We start from the raw sequence: 22407 nt of genomic DNA on the forward strand, positions 1-22407 counted from the left end.
TTTTAGGGTGTTACAGTAATTTGAAAGACAGTGAGCAGGTTTTTTTAACTTGTTTTAAAACAATATGCTGAGAAGACCACACTTGTTACAGATGTCTCATTAAACTTTACTAGGCTTTAGAAGCAATTTATTTCAAATATACTGATTATTGGTTTACTCTTAAATTTTTTACTTAAAATCCTTTTGAAATAGAGTAAAATCTCTGTGGATGAAGTCCTATTACAATATCAAATTTAAAATAAGGCCTATGTTGTTCAGACTTTTGACAAGACAATTTAATTTTGTCAGTTGTCTTCCAGGGCTGGTGAGCAGTCACAGGTTCTTGTTAAAAGAAAAATTGTAAAAGAAATTAAACATTTAAGACTTAATTAAAATTTGTAGCATGATCTGTAATTGAGTCATTTTTCAGAATATAGAACACTTCCTAAGTAGTTGCATTTTTACCCAAATTAGTGTAAACAAAAGCATCTTAAGGAATTTCTTATTCTTATTTATACATTATTAAAGCATGCTATAATAACAGTATCTCTGTCAGTAGCATCTAAATATTTCATAGGCCCTTGTTTAAGAACTTTAAACTCAGCATTTGAATTACGATGGGTAATAGGATTCTGTTGGTCAGTATGACTGACCGATTTGCTTGATGGTGGATAAACTTGGCATTTAGAGAAATCTGCCCAATAGTTTCAGTTCAGAATGTGCTAAAGATGATATGTTACAAGTTAAACAAATACTACCATTTTAGTGGGCCTATTTTGAACAAGGAGTTTCTTGTGGGATGAGCAGCATCTTGTGTGTGGTTCTGGATATTCAGAATTCTGGACATGATATGGCATATCACAGTACAGTCTGCTGTTTTCAAGTTACATTTAAATCCTTTATTTTTGTAAAATGTTGGTTTTCTACTTGGACTACACAGTTTTCTCTTAGTATTTATTAGTAAGGCCTCAATTCAACAAGGTACTTAAGCACAGTACAGGAAGGTACTTGAAATCAGCAAGACTACTCAGTGCTTAAAGCTAGGCACATGCTTAAGTAGTCTGCTGAACTGGAGCCCAGTACTTTATACTTGTGATATTCTGTATTAATGTTGTTCATCACTAAAGTAAATGTTAATTATTACACTGCACAGATAATAGTCCCCTATATCACAATCAGAGTACAGTTTTAGCTTTTACTGACATTTTTGGTGTTGGCTGTTGCTTTGTGTGTTAGACCTATACACAAAGTCTACGGTAAGGCATAGTATTAATTTTAATTTTCACTGTGATATTCCTAGATTTGGAAGGAATGGTAATATTAAAGATGGTTGGGGGGTTATGTAGGTTCTTTGGTTAATGTTTGTTTCTTTTGTCTGTTTCTTTTTCTTTCATTTCTACACATTCAAGCAGTATTTCTTGGTTCTAACAAAGCAGCAGTAAAAAAAAAACTTTGCCGCATGAAAATTAACTGGTGAGGGGCCTCATTGCTTTTTTTTAAAAAAAATTATAGTTTTATTTATTTTTAAATACTTTAAAAAAAAAAGAGGATCAGATGCATGACTTTTTTTTTTTAATGGATGCAGATCTTCTATGAGGTGTCTCAAGTCAGAGGAGTTGTATTTAGATACCAGTAATGTTGTATTTGCACTAATTTGAAATATGTGTAGATATAATTTATAATGTCCTCTGAGACATAATTTTGCATGCAAAATTACCCCTAATCTCTATAGGTATGTTAATATATTGATGCATTAATGCCCTATATCTAAATGACCTCCCCCCCCTCCCTCCATAACTTTTGATATCTAAATTGATGACCGCTCAATGACACAAACAAGATAACAGTGCTGTGTATTATACATTTGTTTATATTATCGGCACTTCTCAGTATAGGTGGAAGGAACCATTACCTTTATTTAACAGTGGTTTTTCTTTTTTGTTGTTGTGTTTTACAGTTCTTTTCCCTGGTTCAGCCTGAACTATATACCAGGCCCTGCTGAAAATACCACCCAACAGTTTTCTTCTGCAGCTTATCCAGTTTCTCTTAAGTGCCCTGTACATATTGTATGTTTTATGATGAGATGCAGTTTCTCAATATGTATTACATAAACACTACTGGTATTTGCAAATATATAGTAAAATTGTATTATTGAACTCTCATTTTGGGGGCTTGGGCACATTAACAGTTTAATCCATCTGTATAGGGCTTTTGCTGTTGGATAGAATAAAAATTACCTACATACATATTTGTTTCATAGTAGGACCCTTAATAAGATTGTTCTGTGTGCAGAATAGGCAGTAAAATCAGCCACACTTGTCTTAGTTGGCTACAAGAGTTTGGGCCAGAAGTTTTTTCTGAAATGGCAATATGTTGCAGCATTCTTGGTACAGTAATCATGGCACATAATGGAACATACGCATTTTACTGGACAGGTAAGGAATGTGCCACAATATATTGTATATACACACAGAGCGTGTATTTGGAGATCTGCAGACACTTTCGTATTCATTTGATGAGTCAGCAAAAGCCCTACGCTTTATTCAACAAAATATTTCCTTACCTTCTCTTAATTTTTACAAAATTTGTATGGTAGGTGTAAAAAATCATAGTGAACTGTACCATATTATTAACCCCTAAATCAAACTTTTTTTGTCTTGTGTATCTTGATTTTTCTGTGTGCTTTATAGTGAAGCAGCCGACACGAGTCGTTGTTCATAAAACAGCTTTTGAAAGTTGAGAGCACACCCCTGGAGAACCGACTGTGCTTGCTTACGTTTGGTTCATGACTTAAAAATCGAGTACAGGTGATGAAATCTTGGCAGTGTTAACAAAAAAGTAGTGTGTTATTGTGCTATTTTTTTACGCTAGAAACTTAACCATTTGTAGAGAAAAAGGAACAGTCAAATTTTCACACATTGAAGTTTCATTCTGACATAAAATTTAATGATAAATATTAATAGAAATCAAGCTTTATATTTTAGCCAACATAAGTACTTTCAACAAACTCAGGTGGTGTATCAGGGAGACATTTTCTGGGTGTATTTGTGTGTGTTCTGACCTTGAGAGAGAATATATTCTAATGCAAGGCTGTTTCTCTGCAGGAATTATTCCTGATGAGACTAAGGCTTTATCTCTTTTGGCACCAGCTAATGCTGTGGCAGGTCTGCTGCCTGGAGGTGGTCTCCTCCCTACTCCCAACCCACTTTCTCAGGTAGGTTTTCATTTGTTTGGAGTGAAAGAAATACTGTCCATATTTTGCTACACTTTCATTTGCTATATTAATGCACTTGGGCAAATGGGATTGGATGGCAAGAGATTTGACTGTGTATTGATCATTGTAGTGATTTAATTAAACAATGTAACCACACTGCAAATCAATCATGTGCCATGAACTGTATGGTATAACAGTTGTAGGTTGTTAGTGGGGAGACAGGGTTTTTACAAGCATGCTCAGAAATTTAATTAGTGCTTCTGATAGCCTGTATAATTTCTTTAATGACTCCTAACCATGGGAAAGAAGAGTTTGGGATTGAATTATTCAGAAGATCGTACCTTATTTTGTTGGGGCAAGTTCTCAGTTCTATATCTTTATATTAAAAGCTTGGTCCTGAACTGGCGTTAAATAACTTGGTCCTGAACTGGCTTTAAATACAGTTATTGTTTGAAGGGTTAGTTTCTCTTAAAATGGTTTGTGTACATTCTTGAAAATGTGTATTGTACACAAATCATTAACTTTAATTGTGTCAATCTGAAATGCGCTTTACTTTGGAATTTATTTAATAGCTTTTCTTGTATGACTATTTAGGCTTTTTCAGAAACTATAATGGCTGATATGGATTTTCAAAAGCATCTAAAGGAGTTAGGTGCCCGGCTTCCATTCACATTCAGTGGGAGTTGGGTATATAACTTCAGTAGGCATGTTTCAGAATTCCATTATTGTTTTCGTAGAATCTGTTTGAGTATAGTATCCTTGTATGCCTTTAAAGAGGGAGAGGAGGTACATACTTACTGTGCAAATCTGCTTTCTGTGTGTATTCAGTCATAATTGCTCACTTGAGTGAGAAAAACGCGGGGGAGGGGTTGTGTATTTTAAGAACTGCCTTTTACTTTGGCTAGCATTGGAGACCCACTGCAACTAAAATAGTGAGATGGATTCTGTTCCTTCCTTTGCAGCATCTGCAGTTGTTTACTATATTCTAATGGCTTACATCTGATCAGTCAGTTTGCACAGGTATTACTGAAGGTATAATATCACCTTCAGAACCTCTTATTAGCCATGATGAAAGGGACAGAAAGAATCCTGGTAGAGTTTGTAGTCTGACTGTTAAAATTGCCTTTTTAATTGTAATCTGAGCATACTTGCTATAGAAAATGGGGCAATAAACACAGAACCATACAGTGATATTTTTAGTCACTTTTTTTCTTTTCTTTGGAAAAGAATGTCCTTTTAAGTTGTTCGTGTGGAATATAGTGGGAAAGTCTTTTTGGTTGGTTGTTTGCCTCTCACTCCCTTGGGCCGGGGGTAGGTGGGATGGAATCTTCCTCACCCCTTAGAATTCCTGTAGTATAATCTTCGATGTGCTTCAGTTTGCAAATATACAAATAAGAGAGGCGAAGTTCTCTTACTGGCATTTTTTGCTAAAGGGTATATTAATGTACATGTTTGTTAGATTGAGTTTAAATTAGGAGGTGATGTGGTAGTGTTAAAGGAATTGTACTGTGCCAATGCCTGTTTTTTAATTATCATCTGTGTTATAGATTGGTGCTGTTCCTTTAGCTGCTTTGGGAGCTCCTGCTCTTGATCCTGCCCTAGCTGCTCTTGGTCTTCCTGGAGCAAACTTAAACTCTCAGGTATATACGTGACTTTTTATTCTTTTCCAATCTCTGGCAGACTTTTAGACTGTGATCAGTAGATTGTGAGCCACCAGTATATTTATTGACTGATTGAAGGTCCAGGGCTTGCTATATTTATTCCTGAACCAGTACTAAAAAGAATACTGCTGTAGCAAGGGACCAGCATTTGGCATAGTTTTAAGGTCCAATAATTTGTAGAAATTAATCCTGTCTTTCATATGATATAGTGCATTTGTTTATGGACCTAGCAGTGTGGTAGTACACCTTAAAAATCCTTTTGCAATCGTGCTTCTTTTCTAATTTAATCCTGCCACTTGAGATAATGTATACTAAAGGAATTACTGTCTCTAAACCCCTGTGGTTGATTCCAATTGAAGACTTGGAACACCAGCGTTCAAGTGGTCAGACTCCTGGGGGAATTCTGTGCCAAAAAATTAAACATTCAGCACAAAATATTTTAAAATGCTTCAAATTTTATTTGTCAAAATAACACTTTATAATCATGTCATTTTCAGTTATTTTGTAATTTATTTCAAAATATCTGTCAGCAAGAATGTCTGTAACAATACAGACACACAAAAAAGTTCTCCCAGGAGTAAAATGTTAAAGAAACTACTGTGACAACCTAATTCCTGTTTTCTTTGCCCTCCCAGAGCCCAGCAGTACCCCTCTTCCCCCCAACCTGGATACCTGCCCCTCCAGCCCAGACATCCACCCCCGCCCTCCTAGAGTCCAAGGATCCAGAGGAAGAAACAGCCTGAAATTCAGTCTCAGGCTTCTGTAGCGTTTCCTGCGCTCTGTCCTCTCCTTCCCTCAGGGCATGCAGGGAACTGCAACTGCCAGGAACCCTCTAGCTCTCTCACCTTCCCCTCGGGCTTGTTTTCTGTGTGCAAGGTGGGCTCTGCTGAGTCCAGCAGCCCTTAGTGGTGGCCAGCAGGACTACAGCCCTTTTCTGTGGGGGAAAAAGAAATTATGCGCACACAGCATTAATTTCTGCAAAATTTTGCATTGCACAGTGGCACAGAATTCCCCCTATAGTAAGGTCATATATACAACTCAGTCATATTTTGAGAGATCAGATGCTGAAATCATATGTAAAATATAGTTGAAAAAAGCACTGAGTTGATAGACATCTACAAACATGTTCAGTGCTAAACATCCCGAGCAAAGATTAAAGACAACTTTTTAAATCCATAGATTTAGAAATAATCTCTCCATCTTAATTTTTTTTTTATAATACACCATAGGATTTCTTAGACACTATTGTCTTAAATCAGAGTGAAATAGTTACAATAATCTCTTAGTACGTGAACCACTTAGGTAATGGTGATTATGTAGACTCCACGTTTCTTGGCTATTATAGCAAGTGTCCTTTTAATGCAGCATAAGAAACATACCATTTGGACAAACTTGTCTTATGCATTGGCTAGGCACTTTGTCTTATAACTAAAACAAGCAATTTAACATGAAAAATGTAAACAATTTAACTAGACCCTGGAAAAATCTTCCATTTTTAAGTAGCTGTCCTTTCTGGCTGCTTAGCAGTTTGATTACAAAGCAAGTTGGATAGTTCTGCAAGAGGTCACCTACAAAATAGTGAGTTATTGTGGAGGAGATTTACTGGCTGTGATAGTAGGTAGCAAGTGGCCTTATGTACAAGTTTGACTGTAGTATCTTCTGGATTTTTTTAAGTAAGAGCAGGAAAATTGAAATTTATGGGTGGGTTAGAGAAAATCTATAGGAAAAAAGACACTTCATTAGTGCTCCTGCTTGAAGGATTGTGAGTATTGTACTGCAAATGTAAAAATAGGCACGCTGAATGGACAGGTGGGTGGGTGAGCCCTCTGCCTAAGACAATTAGGAGGTAAATTGTAAACACTACGAATTGTCGAAAAAGAAAGTGCCTTATTCCTTTTCAGGGAAGATACTATTGACTGGCATATATTAAAAGGAGAGCATTTAGATTCACATGCTTCTGAGTGAAAAACAGTTCACCTTTTGGGATGGGGCGGGCAGTCAACAGATTTCACAAAAACAAGGATTAAAAACAATGCAGGCACTTTGGCTGATTAACCCTTTAGTATTTCTCAACTGTAAGCACTTTGTGCTTTTTGTTTTTAGCTATATTCCATGTGTATTCAGGCATGGTGGTTAACCTGTTAATGTGCTAAAGCAAATTTAATGCTTTTCAACATGTTTTAAAATGTCTATTCACAGTCTCTTGCGGCAGATCAGCTGCTAAAGCTTATGAGCACAGTGGATCCAAAGTAAGTGGAAGTGATAGCTTTCAGTACTTAAGTTTATGTTGGGGTGTACTTAATCTTAAGGGTAATGTCTTATGTCACTCAATACCGACGCATTTCCCATACCTGGCCAAATAAAGGAAGGAAACTGGCTTCCTGTGGAAACCACCTAGGGTGAGGGGAGGGGGGAAAGATGGTTCACCCTAGGCATCAAAGACTTTCTCTCCTAATTTGATGGCGAGAGGAATTCCGTTTTTTCATTACTTCATGCCCTTTATGTAAAGAAACTTGCGGTGCACTCACTTTAATCCTTTTAAACCATTAGCTACGAGCAAGTCTGTTAGTGTACACCTTGCACTGGAACAAGTTGACTTCTAAAAACAAGAAGTTTAAAGTGGAATCCTGTGTTCTAGAGGTCAAATCAATCTGAATTAGTTTACTTTTTCCTCTAAGCTGATCAGAATAAAAATTTCTGCCTTTTCAAAAATATTTGAGAGGTAACATTGGCAAGACAGTAAATGGACCCCTTACTACTTGTGGGCTGGATAGTGGTACACTGGGCTAAGGGACTAAGAGGATGTAAGTTGTCCTATGTTCTGGTACCCTGTATCACCACTTCCAGCACAGAGCAGCATTGTGGAGCTTGCTAAATTTTTTTGAATTTGAAGTTTCATTTTCACTTCACTTAATGGCTTGTTCCAGGTTGAACCATGTAGCTGCAGGTCTTGTCTCACCAAGTCTGAAATCGGATACCTCCAGTAAAGAAATAGAAGAAGCTATGAAAAGAGTAAGAGAAGCACAATCACTGATTTCTGCAGCCATAGAGCCAGGTAATTGAACTACTTTAAAATTTTTTGGTTAAACACAGTTTTTGGCAATGTAGCCACTAAAAAGGGCTTATACACTGTAAAACATAGTTTTCGTACTTCCTTATGTATGAGTTCATTTTTAATTGCAAAGTGTCTCACTTACTGCAGAAGATCCTTCAGAGTGGCTGAATGATTCTCCTGGAGCTCAGTTAGACCACACAATTATTATTCTATGTTATGTAAATTCTGGAAGAGTGCTCTGGAGACTGAATTAATGAATGAGACACATCATTTATCAAAATGCATTTAATTGAAGATGATGAAATGCCTAAATTACCCTCAGAATGCATTCTAGAAAAGTTGCTGTAGACACCTCTGCTTCAAGTTTTTTTATTGAAAATATCAGGTGGTCAGATCACTTGGTTGTCAGTAAAGTGTGGTGTTCTCAGTGATTGCTAGTGTTTGTGATGAGATTAGAAAGTAGCAAAAAAGAAGAGGAGTCCATTTTTGTCATAATTTGGGATAAAAATTCTGTTTTGGGGAGTTGGGCCAATTCACTTTCACTTTCAAATTCTAATTTTTTCATTTTGTTGCTTTATGATGGTTTAAGATATCTGAATGCTTTAAATGTATTTAGAGAGAGAAGGGAACTTCAGAGAAGCTCCATTGATCAGAAATGTTAACTCTAGTCATCTTGATTTCTGTTCTAGGACTCTCTTTTAAGGATCCAATGCAGTGAGTTGGGTTTCTCAGCCCTTATATGAAGGGATGGGAATGTGGAAACTTAAACAAAGCAAGTTTTTTCTTCCCACTGCTAAATGGTTGAGTTGAGCAGGTGTGAACAAAAGTTTTCACTAGTATGAATAAAAATCACTTCCCCTCTAAATCAAGTTTCATGTTATGTCATAGTCTTCCAGTTCTTCATAGCATCTTCCAAGAACAGGCTAAACCAGACTTGAATTTCTGATGTTTAACACACAACAAAAAAATTACCACCACCAAAAAACAACTTTTCAGGCTTTCTTTTTCTTCTTTATGTCTGAAGAGGGTGCAAACACACACTTAATTCCTTTTATGGGTCTCCCTAAAGATAGATACCACTTTCGTCTTTGTACTAATGTTTCCCCTTCTTAATTTCAGATAAAAAAGATGAAAAACGAAGGCATTCAAGATCACGATCACGATCAAGAAGAAGGAGAACTCCTTCTACTTCTAGGCACAGGTTAGATTTCTCACTCCATAAATATTAACAGAAATAAGTGCCTTACGCAGTTCCTTCAAACATTTGTTTAAAACGTTAAGCTTGGCAATGCCAGCTGTTAGGTATAAATAGAGAAAAAAGCAAATCTTCTTAGTGGAGTTAAGTTGATCACCAGGACCAGTGCAGAGCATGAAAGTGGGTGAAGCCCTGTTCATGTAGAGGGCTGGGACCATGGATTTGTTGTAGTACAGACAGTCCTATACTTCACAGCACCAGGAGTTGCACTGGCAACTTTTTCGTAGCCTTAGAAGTGTCCACTGAAACATTTTTTTCTCACCCTGTGTGGTGGGGCAGATGCCCCACACCAGCAGAAAAGGGCTAAAGGAGAGCTTAGGGTCTCATCTAGCCCCACCCTGCTGTACCTTTAGCCAGTGCCACGCCTGGAGGGGGAATAAAATGAGCCAGACTCTTTCTGTTTTGGGGCTGGTTGGTCAGGAGGGAGGGGCAGAGCTCCACCTGAAGGAGCTTTGCCTGCAGAGCTGTAGCAGGACAGGTCTGCTAGATGAGGCAGTCACTGGAGAGGAGCAGTTAGACCCCAGGAGTGAGCAGCACAGAAGTAAGAGATTGTGGGAGATAAATCTGAAGGGAAGGATGGGGTGCCCACTGGAAGTCTGGGGGATGCCCAGTATTGAGTTGGGCTTTCTTTTTGTTTGGGCACTTTTGGTGTCTGAGTGCTTTCCTTCCTTCCCCGCAACCCCCCCTGCCCCCCAGCGTGCCCCAAGGGGTATAAGACAGAAAGGACAATTAGCTGGCGGGCTGGAGCCCTGTGACAATGGACACAGAGTGGAGACCTCCCCCCTTCCCTCCCTTCCCGTAAGACCTGTGGCTATGTTACGATGCCTAGAAGGTCCCCAGGAGGATGCTACTCTCACCATGCTATATGGATTGATGAAGAATGCAGGCAACGACCTTCTTCCTGTGGAACGGAGCTGGTCAGACCTTAAAAAAAGGAGGGACCCAAAACAATGCCACCAGCCCCTGTAGCTGAATGCATATGGATTAGCTGCTGAAGTGAATGGCTGAGCAGAATGCTCAACAGCAACTCTTCCTGCAAATGGCCAACCAGCAGGAGCAGTTAATCCTGTGATCTAGCAGCCCCACGGCAGCAGCTGGTACAACAATTGGTCACCCTAATACAGCCAGCCACTACAGTGGTACCAGCAGGCCTTGACCCAGTGGCAGACTCTGTTCCTGTCAGGAGCAAAGATAGGGCCTAATAGTGATACCAATGCGTTCCTCAAAATCTTTAAACAGGTAGTCACAGCAGCTCATTGGCCCCTTGAACAGCAGGCAGATTTGCTTACCCTGTACTTAAATTGGAGTGTGCAAATGGCTTATATACTTTAGACCCTTTTACTGCCTGAGATTCTGCACATGTCAGAATGGCCATCCACAATGCTCTTGATGTCTCAGAAGAGGTGTTCTGACATTTCCTGGAGGAGTAGTATCCTCTGAGAACATGGCTCCTTCCAGTTGCCCAAAAGGTGAGGTCCTGTGTGTTGCAGGGACCTTGGATAGCCTGGACCAAAGGTCTGGAGCTGTTGACCTGGGTCCCAGTTCAAGAAACCACCAGCCTGCCTGGGCTTAAGAAGGGAACAACCATGGAAACTGAAGTAGGGGGACCTAACTCAGAGGGGAACTTTCAGGGATCCCAGGTGGTGCTGATCACAGCAATAAAGACCAAAACGTTTGCGTTTTGATATGGCTGTCCTGGGCATTGGTCCCAAGATGACAGCTTTGGCATATCTGGATAGTGGGAGCCTATGCTTGAAAATCAAAGCCTTATGAAGTTGATCATCCCCATAAGAGTGAATGGGACTGAAGTGGTGAGTCTTTTGGACTCAGCATGTTCTCAGTCCTGATGTTGAGCTTGGTGGTCCCAAATCTTGGATCACCCTGGGGAACTCTCCTTCTACAATGTGTACACAGGGACATGAAACTGTACCGTTGTGTCCAAGTTAATCTAATTTTGGGAGAGCATAATGGTTGGCCTGGCCCCATCACTTGCCTGTCCAGTTATTAATGGTTGAGACTGGGAATATTTCAGGGATGTGATGAAAGAATCTTTGGGACCTTTTTCTGAGTAACAAGTCTCCCCAGTTCCACACACCCCTGTCAACCTGGTGTGGGAGATGTTCCTGCTTCTGGAGAAGAGACTTCCACCCAAATTGGCAACAGCCAAATAGAGCAAGGCCCAATAAGATCCCAACTTGGAGAACCTTCCTTCCCCCGAGTATGAGATCATAACACAATTTTCAACCTCATTGAAGAGCGGAAAACTGATGACATGCTGAACTGACCCTATACCCAAGTGATGGTTTTCAGTGAGGAATTGGTGGAACCTTGACATGATGAAGCTTTCCTCGTTTTGAGAGAAGGCCAACCACCTATTTCACCTTGATAGAGACCGCCAGACCAAGGAAATCAGAAACCAGCTTCTGGTGTCTAGATCCTACCAGAGGGAGGTCATACAGCTGGCCCACACCAGACCCTTCATGGGCACCATGGGATGGAGAAAACACTGGCTCGAATTCTAGCCTGAGTCTTTTGGGGTGTTTGTGGGTTTTTTTGTTTTGGCCTGCAGTGTATATGGACTTGCCCAGCTCTTGTGCTTCCTGTGCCAGCTCACAGCACTCTGGACAGTGGTTCCCCTGCCATTCATGAGCACATTCATGAGCATACCCTTTGAATGTATAAGAATGAACGTAGTCGGCCCTGGTAAGTGCGCTGCAGGCTACCAGTAAATTCTGGTGCTTGTAGACTATGCCACCTGGTATCCTGAACCTCATGCTTGTGTGCTTCATGAATGCCAGAGTAGCTGCTTCTGAACTTTTGAAGATCTTTGCCTGGGTTTAGGTTCCATGGGAAATAATAATGGACTTGGATACAAACTTCTTTTCCCAGACAATGAAGCAAGTATATCAATTGTGAAAATGAAGACTCTCTCAATGTCTGTCCACTGTCCCCACAGAGATGGGCTAATGGAACACTCTAACAGGTTGCTAAAATATATGTTGAGAAGGGTCGTAGCTATGGATATCTGCCTCTGGGACCATGTGAAGTGCCACAATCCTCCACCGGCTTCCCAACATTTGAACTATTATGTGAGAGACAAGCATGAGGGATTTTGGATCTCATTCAGAAAATGTAGGGAGAATGGTCACCTCAAGCTGACATTGTGGTACAGTGTGTCCTTAGCCTTTAGGAGAAGCCTGAAGTTCTAGGCTCATTTGCCAGCAAGAACCTTCAAGGTGCCCAGATCAAGCAGGAAGCATCTTGTCATAAAGGGATCCATCTCCAGGTGTTTCACCCTGAGGATCAAGTTCTCATGTTATTTCTAGTGTGAAATCAAAGCTGCTGTCAGGGGCCTTATGAAGTAATACAAGTGGAGCCTGTGAATTTTGAGATCCAGCAAGCAGACAGAAATTTACAGTTTACCTCATGAATCTTTTAAAGCTATGGAAAGCCTTGTTCATAGCCCACTACCTGCTGGAAACCAAATTAGTCCCACAAGCCACTGCAGTCCTGAGAGCTGAGATGATCAAAATTAGGAGTAATGTCATTCCAGAACAGAGGGTCCAGCCCCACCAGTTGATCACTGCCGCCTTCTCCACTTTTTTCTGTGCAGCCCAGATGGACTCATCTGATTGCCCATCACATCCAGACTGAACCAGAACACTAAATCCAAGAAAGTCTACAACCCCATACCCAGAGGATGAGAGAAACTGACTCATGCTCCTGCTTCACAGTGCTAGTGCTGAGAATAATCGAGGAGTTTACTGACTGGAGAGCCCAATAACGCTGGTCCCTGAGCCAGTCAGGACCACTTACTTTTGCATAGATTTCAGGAAAGTCAGCATATTGAAAGTTGATGCCTACCTTCTGCCATATGTTGACTAATTCTTGATTGGCTAGATGAGGTGGAGTACATTACCCTCATGTCGGAGACCTGGAGAAAAAACAGCCTTACTTCCTCTTTTGGCTTCTTTTCAATTCTGGATTTGCTGTTTGGATTCCATGAGCCCCCAGCCACGTTCAGAAGGTTAATGGACCAGGTCCTCCAGACTCATAACATGCTGCTGCATACCTGGATGACATTGTAATCTGTAGTCATACCTGTGAAGACCATCTGTAACATGTAACTGCCCTGTTCCTGTCCCTGAGGGTGGCTGGCCTTTCTGCAAACCCTATTAAATGCTGTCTGGCAAAAATGAGAACCTACATTGAGTGCACACTGGGAAAGGGCAAGATGCAACCCTTGTGGATAAGGTGCAGGCCCTACAGACATTCCTCTCACCAACCTCCAAGAAATAGGTACACTGTTTCCTAAGGTTGGCTTCTTGGCCATTGCAGCCTCCCTCATGGATCTCATTAAAATGAATAGCCCGAAGAAATTCCAGTGGACCAACATTTTGTGAAAAGTCCTTTCAAACCCATAGGGCTCACCTCTTCTGAGAGCCTGTCTCATATAGCTGCAACTTCACCAGGAAATTCCATCTACAGAGCAACACCTTGGTGGGACTAGAGGCTCTCTTATCCCAGTTGATGGAATGTGAAGAACACCCGCATCCTCTACCTTAGTTGGAAATTATTCCCAGTGGCGAGAGCCTATTCCATAGTCAAGAAAGAGACGTAGTCAGTGAAGTGGACCATGGACTCGCTGTTATACTACCTTTACAATAATTTCACTTTTGTTAGCAACGATGCCCTGCTATATTGCCTCCACACCATGAAAGACGCCCAGCCCCAAATTATGAGATGGTATCTATCTCTCAATCCCTTCTCCTTCCACATCCAGCACATCACCCAAATTCTGATTGTTTTTCTTTGGAGAGGGGAGAGCTGGTGGAGGAGGGAGGTGTCCAAGATGGTATTGGGGGATGCGAGGTGGGATGGGATAGAAAGGCCCACACCAGCAGAGAGAGAGTTAAGGAGAGCCTGTGGGCTCAGTTAGCTCCCCCTGCGCTATATCTGCACCCAGTGCCAAGCTTGAAGGAGGAATAAAAGGACAGAGCCTGGCTATTAAGAGCTGGCTGGTCAGCAAGAAGGATGAAACTCTGCCTTGCAGCCTGAAGAGCTGTAGGAGAACAGATCTGCTAACTGGAGGAGCATTTAACCTCAAATAGGCCATGCATGAGTAAGAGACTGGGAGACAGGCCTGAAGGGAAGGGTGGGGTGCCCCACTGGAAGACTGGGGGATGGCCCACAATTGACTTGGGTTTGTTTTTTTATTTGGACCTGTTTTGGGCCTCAGTGCCCCTCCCCCTGCTCTTCCCCCCACCTCCAGTGGGATAAGACTGAAGGGACAATTAATTCCTGGGCCAGAGCCCTACTACAGTGTCACCAGAACGGGGGACTCATTTCTCTGCCTGGGAGACCCAAATTAGGGCACTTGAAAGGTCCCCATGCATGGGCGTGCTGCTCCTGCTACACTATTACACAACGTTTATAATCTAATTCCAAGTTATTTTATCTCCTGTCAATGCAACTTAAAAATTGATTGCATTAATCTTCCCCAATCAAATAACTTATTCAACAAATAACCTATTTTATCGTTTGGCTAATCTTGATGTTTTTACTCATCCTACCACTGCATCACCTATACCAGGGATCAGCAATCTTTGGCGCACGGCACGCCAGGGTAAGCCCCCTGGCAGGCCGGGCCGGTTTGTTTACCTGCTGCGTCCGCTGGTTCGGCCGATCATGGCTCCCACTGGCCATGGTTCACTGCTCCAGGCCAATGGGGGCTCCAGGAAGCAGTGGTCAGCACATCCCTCGGCCCGCACCACTTCCAACTGCCCCCATTGGCCTGGGACTGCGAACCGCGGCCAGTGGGAGCTGTGATCTGCCGAATCTGCGGACGCGGCAGGTAAACAAACTGGCCCAGCCTGCCAGGGTGCTTATCCTGGTGAGCTGCCTGCCAAAGGTTGCTGATCCCTGCTCTATACTGCAAAGTAATGTCAATTTGTACTTCTTTAAATCTGTCCTTTCATTTTTCTTCCTTAGTTATATAATCCATGCTCTGGAATCCATTCATTTCTTCCTTAGTTATATAATCCATTTTTCTTCCTTAGTTATATAATCCATTTCTTCCTTAGTTATATAATCCGTTATAAATCACGTCTAGATTTCTGCATCGTTCTCTTTAAGGTTGACCATGTTTTCAGAATCAAACACTGGGAAACTTTTTGGTTAAACATATATTTGGGTTATGAAATTTTTAGACACACACAAATTATATGTGCTGGTGCCCTACTGCCAGCTTCTGATTCAACAATGACATGTACATATTTGATACTGTCTCACATGACCACCTCATAAATAAACTAGGGAAATGCAACCTAGATGAAGCTACTATAAGGTGGGTGCAAAACTGGTTGGAAAACCATTCCCAGAGAGTAGTAATCAGTGGTTCACAGTCATTGTTGGATGGGCATAACAAGAGGGGCCTGCAGGGATCAGTTCTGGGTCTGGTTCTGTTCAATATCTTCATCAGTGATTTAGATAATGGCATAGAGAGTGCACTTCTAAAGTTTGCAGATGATACCAACATGGGAGGGGTTGCAAGTGCTTTGGATGCTAGGATTAAAATTCAAAATGATCTGGACAAACTGGAGAAATGGTCTGAAGTAAAAAGGATGAAATTCAATGAGGACAAATGCAAAGTACTCCACTTAGGAAGGAACAATCAGTTGCACACGTACAAAATGGGAAATGACTGCCTAGGAAGGAGTACTGTGGAAAGGGATCTGGGGGTCATACTGGACTACAAGCTAAATATGAGTGAACAGTGTAACACTGTTGCAAAAATGCAAACATCATTCTGCCATGTATTAGCAGGAGTGTTATAAACAAGATACAAAAAGTAAATCTTCCGCTCTACTCTGTGCTGATTAGGCCTCAACTGGAGTATTGTGTCCAGTTCTGAGGAAAGATGTGGGCAAATTGGAGAATGTCCAGAGAAGAGCAACAAAAATGATTAAAGGTCGAGAAAACATGACCTATGAGGGAAGATTGAAAAAACTGGGTTTGTTTAGTCTGGAAAAGAGAAGACTGAGAAGGGACATAACAATTTAAGTACATAAAAGGTTGTTACAAGGAGGAAGGAGAAGAATTGTTCTTAATCTCTGAGGATCGGACAAGAAGCAGTGGGCTTAAATTGCAGCAAGGGAGGTTTAGATTGGACATTAGGAAAATCTTCCTACCTGTCAGGATATTTAAGCATCGGAGTAAATTGCCAGGGAGGTTGTGGAATCTCCATCATTGGAGATTTTTTTAAGAGCAGGTTAGACAGGTCAGAAATAGTTTAGATAATACTTAGTTCTGCCATGAGTGCAGGGGACTGGACTAGATTCTATGATCTCAAAGTGGATGATATTTTCAGAACATACTCTTTTAGTTAAAAAAACAAAAACAAAAACCTCATTTGACTCTGTCCTCACTCCAGAAAGACTGCATATTCCACTGGGCTGTTTGCTCCTGGTAAACAGCAAATTTTACTCCATATACTAGTGGCTTAAACACTTTAGGGTTGTTTTTTTTAAAGAATGTTTTGACTGATTAAATGGAAAACCAGGATATTTTTAGGTGTTCCAATACAATCTCTCTGGCCTCTTAGTTCTTACCTTGCACCTCAATAGTCTGTCCACAATTAGGTCATGCTAATTATGTCCCTCCTGTCTTCATACTATTCTACTGGGTCCCCTAAATCTTCTGCATCAAGTTTCAGCTTGTTCCCACCTTCAGATCTGCAGTGTTCCACTGCTGCTTGCATCTCTGATCTGCCTGCCAACATGCTTTACCCAATATGTTTTCCTCTGGCGGTCATTGCCATGCCTTCTGTGTTGCTCCTATAGCTGATCAGTATGTGGCATGCATTTACTTTCTCCATTTCAAATAATTCCTCCAAAACTTCCATGCCACCCTATCAGTTTTCTTCTGCCACCATAAGTGTGTACTCACATACCAAAGTAGATAATGCTGCATAGCTGATAGAGGTTTCCATCACTCACTCATCACCTGTACTTTGTGGTACTTGCTTTTCTGTTGTGGCCTTTCTGGACATGACTTTACGGGTCCATCATCTTTATTTTTTCTGTAGGCGCTGACGGCGTTTAACTAATAGTCTAATATGTCTAGGTCAAATATATTTTTTTGTAATCCTGTGGCTAATGCGTTGTTTGATAGACGATCAAGAAGCAGATCAAGGAGGAGGTCACATTCAAAGTCAAGAAGCAGGCGGCGATCTAAAAGTCCAAGAAGGAGGAGATCTCATTCCAGAGAGAGAGGTAGAAGGTCTAGGAGTGCATCCAAAACCAAGTAATTCCCTCTTGCTACTCCTAAAAATTTGCTAGAAATCCAGATGTTAATTCTGAAATATATGTAATTTAACGTCTGCTAAAGAAAATAACCAGGTCATCAAATACTACCAAGTAGTTTTTATTACTGTGCCACAAACTGGAGATCTTAATTGTACTAGGTACTGAAGCATAGCACCGACAAGGTTTAAACAAATAGCATTTTTGTAGAATTTAACTTTGAATGTCTTTGAGGAAGTATCTTTATAAGAGTAGGTTTGTGTTCCACTGTGATGCCCAAAGTTAAGACATCTCTGAATATGTATTTAGGCACTTAAATGTGGCCTCATTGTCATAAATGCTGAAAACATGCATCTCCCATTAGTTTCAATGGGAGCAGCAGATGCTTATTACATTTAAAAATCAGTTGTAACTTAGCATCTAAGCTTGGTAATTTCTTCTTGGATGTCTCAGGAAAAATTAAAATAGCTGTTCTGCTATTTCAGTAATTGTCTCTTTGCTTTCTCTTTCTCACTAATGAGTTTCACAGTGGAGAGAGACAATCAGTTTGTGCTATAAAATGTCTTGAGAGTCATGATTATCTGGTGGTATTTCCTATTCTTGTGACATGCAAATATTTATCTCCTAAAACTGACTGGTTTTGAATATGTAACATTTCATTGCCTTTCAAGGGATAAAAAGAAGGAAGAGAAAGAAAAGAAACGTTCTAAAACTCCACCAAAAAGCTACAGCACAACTAGACGATCTAGAAGCACAAGCAGGTACCAGAACTTGTCACTTAGTCTGTGTTTCAAGGATTAGAATATGGTGGTATTGGTGTAAAAGTTTCTAACCTGGTGTGTGACAATTATCCTCTTTCACCTCTGAAGAAATCAGTTATTTGCTGCCATGTGTTGCTATAGGTTATGAATTAGCACTTCAACTAGGGTTACAGAGACTTACAGGAGCTGTTTCAACAAGACCACCACAGCCCATTTATCAAAATACCTGCAGCTCCCACTTCAAGGAAAGTGAAACAGAGACTTGGTCTCATCTGGAGCATTTAAAGAAATCTGTGCAACACCTTACTGATCTAGGCACATCTCTTCATTTGTTTTTACTGTAAATCTCATACACAAGGAAAAAATACCAAGTTTAAATTAGCACACTCAGAGTCTTTCTGGATTCTTGAAAAGATCACAATACAGAGATTGTTTACTATGACAGCTTGAAAACTACAGGAACATATCTGCATTTATTTTGTCCACATATAAAAAAATAATAGGAGAAAATGTAGTTTCAAATAAAGCATCTCTTAAATTAACGAGAGAGAGAGATGTCCCTGGACTTATGAAGGGGGAAATGAGGTGCCTCAAAGACATTTTAAATGCTAAGAAGGTATTAGTTGGTCTCTGAAAATCAAGCTGTTCTGTCTGACTGCTATACCATTAATGTAATAGGAACTTAGATGGCAATTTATTTCATGATAGTGGAGGTAGAATAGAGGGCAGCTTGCGCTGCATATCAACAGCTGCATTAGCTTTGCAGTGCTGCTAATAGTAAATGTCTTTTTGGTAAAACAAGGAGGAGTGTCTCTGTAGAGCAGTGGTCCTTTAGATTGTAGATATGTGCCAGTACAAATATTTTCAAGTTAATATAAACTCTGTAGTTTAAACACTTCTGACTTTGAGATGTTTTTGGACTGTTACCTTTTAATGTCTACAGAGAACGACGGCGCAGAAGAAGCAGGAGTGGAACACGGTCACCTAAAAAGCCCAGGTCCCCTAAAAGAAAGCTGTCTCGGTCCCCATCTCCAAGAAGGTCAGTGTGCTAGCAGACCTCTGAGTTCAGTTGCTTTGTAGCTCTAATTTTCAAAGGGGTATCTGGGGAGGAAACAGTCCTGGTACTTGGAATGTTTGAGCTATAGTGGAGGGTATAGTATTATCCTTTTCAACCAAGGAATTTCTTGAACTCTGCTGTAAATTCTCCATGAGAGGGAAATCCTGATTTTTTTTGATGATTGATGTTCTGGCAGTAACAAATGTGTGGGAGTGTGTATTGCATTCTGAAAATAAATGTAATGTCCTGCCTTGCCCTGTTTAGAAAATTTCCTACACTGTCTTTTCACCTTCTCTTCTTGCTTTGAGATGTGATAGGAGTTGGCTGGATGTGACTGTATTCTAAAGAAATAGTTAACCTTGGCTGAACTGATGTTTTGTGAGTTTGGTGGCTTCTGGTTTAAACTAGGATTTTAGCATGAGGGGCTGGTTCTTTGAGAGGGAATTACAATAAAGTCTTAACTTTAGTTTTTGCAATGTGTGAAGACTGAGCAAGGTGCTTCACTGTCATCTTAGACATAAAAAGGAAAAGAAGAAGGATAAAGACAAAGAGAGAAGCAGAGATGAGAGAGAGCGATCAACGAGCAAGAAGAAGAAAAGCAAAGACAAAGAGAAGGATCGGGAAAGAAAATCCGAGAGTGACAAAGACGTAAAAGTATGTTTAAAAACTTGTTTAGTTTCACTGCCTTTGGTGTAGTATTAACCTTAAACCCATAAGAACCTTGAGGCAAGTTTTACTTTTCCTTTTTCATCTCGGCAAAGCAGGTCACAAGGGATTATGATGAAGAAGAACAAGGATATGACAGCGAGAAAGAGAAAAAGGAAGAAAAGAAGGTAGCAGATTCTGCTTCCCCCAAAATAAAGGAATCACCAGTGGATAAGGGAAGTGGAGATTCAGCAAGAGAATCCAAAGTAAATGGGGATGATCATCATGAAGAAGACATGGATATGAGTGACTGAATATTGCCTTTGCAGTGAATGCAGCTGCAGACATGCATCAGTGTCATTCCTGTGTGATTCTTTTATGCTGTACTTGTTAATCCTAAATCTAGATGTATACAGCTCTAACCTAAAATGGTTGTAAAGCTCCTGATATTAATTTACATCAAAAGCTTTATAGTGAGAGGTACTTTGGTTGCCATTCTTGCTATGGCCATATTGGTTTGAGTAGCCAAGTAGGTCTTACTAACTTGGTGCTGCTTCAAGCAAAAGTGAAAAGCTGCATGCATCTACAGCAGGCATGGGTTGTTTATGTTGTATGATCTCCTTTAGTAAATTGGCTCACTTATGATAGTGTTTCTAGAGTTTGATTCATTGCAGTAATAGAGCAGTATAGGGAATGCACTGATTGCATGTTAATTGTGGCAGAAACATCCTAAATGTTCAAAGAAAATTTTACAACATATGATGGATCTTTTTAAGGGTCTTAAGTGTGGCTACACAAAATTAATATTCATAGTTACATCTGGAAATAAGCATTCTGATATAAGTAGATAATCTTTTTAGCCATGTGGCTATTTTTGGGGGGCGGGCGGGTGGGTTTTGTTTCATTTTGACAAGGTTAAAATGCACTAACCTTTTTTGATGGCTAATTTTGATGGTTTTTTACTCAGTCAATTTAAAATCCATCTCAGGCAGTGGAGAGAGGTATAGTTTAATTCCTAACTACTTCTCTTGGGTCGGGGGAGGTCAAATTTTCTGATGTAGTAATGCAAAGTCTCCTGACTTGCCCAGTGCCCAATAAGTAGAAGTTGCTTTGTGCAGTTTTCATCACCCAGTTTATTATTTTATATTTGTTCATGAGCTAAGCATGTTGCAAAAAGAGGTAGTGCATTTTAAAATTGACCTTTGTATGCTTTTAAAAGCAAGTCTACTTGATAATGTACTTTTTACTTGATCTCAAGTTGTATAAACTAATAAATTTGTGTTTACTGTCACTGCAATAGTAATCTTATGCACACAGTGATTCCATGTTATGCAAAGTAGTTAGACGAGCTGTTTTCTTAGTTAAAGACGTTTCAGAGCTTTTACTTTTGTGCAGGTAAAAACAAAAGTGGGCTACAGTCTGTGCCATGTTGATGTACAGTTTCTGAAATTGTTTTACAAGACTTTGATAATAAAACCCTTAAACTTATGCTTATGTTCCTGTAAAACTGTACTTGTATTTATTTACACTATTGAATGTATGAAATTACCTCATTCATTTAGAGTTGTCTTTTTTCCCCCCTCATCCACCTCCTTTAACAGAATCACAGTTTAAATCCATCTCTCTTACTAGTAAAATGTGGTAAAGAAAACTGTTAAGCCAGCCTATCTTTCAGCTCTGAGTTAAGCCTTTTTCCCCCCTCAGTACAGTATGTATTTTACCTTAACTGGGGATAAAAGTAATAGACCTGAATGAGAACCTAAGTGTTAAGTACTTTTCAGATATATTTTTCTCATTAAGTGTATTTTCATTGAAATATAAACACTTTCACCTTTTATCTTCTCTAGAATGGTGATGGAAGATTAGCAGGAACAGGATAATGAAATGCAAGGGTTTGCATCAGCTATACAACTCTAAAAGCTAACCTATTAAAGAAGGTCCTGAAATGACAGAACAATTCACTGGTTTAAATGAGTAGGTATTGGAATGAAACTAAAACTAGCACAAGTGCTTATGATTTTTGAGTCTGGTTTTTTAAATTGTCACTTTTCCACAGACGTTTTAAAATGAAACTTGCCATTTAGATATGCAGTGTCATTTTTAGAATTTGTAGAAATGTAACTTTGAAAGAACTGTTGCGTATTTTGTCAATACAGAGAGGTATATGTCACTACAGAGTTCTCCTAGCCTTTTCTTTCTAGTTGAGTAGAACAAGCTGATAATCTCATTAATCAAGGAAAAAAACACATATTGCGTCTAATTAAATTACACTTCCTTCACGTTTAAATTAATTGTACTTTATTTTGCTAGCAAGTACAGAACAAACGAGAAAAAGCCATCTTGCTTTTTTTAAAACATTTGTAGATTAACACACTATTGCATAAGTATTGAACAATGAGGAGAATCCTGTCCTCTGATAACCAACGAGTGGTGGGTACAGACTTGGAAAAATGCTACATAAATTAATTTTACACTGT

The 22407-nt window shown here is 39.9% G+C and overlaps 1 protein-coding gene across 6 annotated transcripts in view; it reads left to right on the forward strand.

Annotated features, from left to right (window-relative positions):
• SRSF11 (serine and arginine rich splicing factor 11) overlaps positions 1–21418 on the forward strand; it is a 35003-nt gene extending 13585 nt beyond the window's left edge. The window contains exons 2-12 of one of the 6 annotated variants that reach the window (XM_075067698.1): positions 2670–2786; positions 3084–3193; positions 4741–4833; positions 7054–7103; positions 7782–7909; positions 9029–9110; positions 17337–17468; positions 18139–18228; positions 19172–19267; positions 19801–19939; positions 20047–20339. In XM_075067698.1, coding sequence (XP_074923799.1) covers positions 7084–7103; positions 7782–7909; positions 9029–9110; positions 17337–17468; positions 18139–18228; positions 19172–19267; positions 19801–19939; positions 20047–20244 — 885 coding nt within the window. In that variant the 5' untranslated portion in view covers positions 2670–2786; positions 3084–3193; positions 4741–4833; positions 7054–7083 and the 3' untranslated portion in view covers positions 20245–20339. Of the gene's footprint in view, positions 1–2669; positions 2787–3083; positions 3194–4740; positions 4834–7053; positions 7104–7781; positions 7910–9028; positions 9111–17336; positions 17469–18138; positions 18229–19171; positions 19268–19800; positions 19940–20046 lie in introns of all 6 variants that reach the window. The other 5 variants (XM_075067699.1, XM_032778452.2, XM_032778453.2 and 2 more) reach the window with 5 other exon arrangements.
• Positions 21419–22407: the final 989 nt, after the last annotated feature.

The sequence above is a fragment of the Chelonoidis abingdonii genome, chromosome 7 (genome assembly GCF_003597395.2).
Source record: "Chelonoidis abingdonii isolate Lonesome George chromosome 7, CheloAbing_2.0, whole genome shotgun sequence".
Lineage (NCBI taxonomy): Eukaryota > Metazoa > Chordata > Testudines > Testudinidae > Chelonoidis > Chelonoidis abingdonii.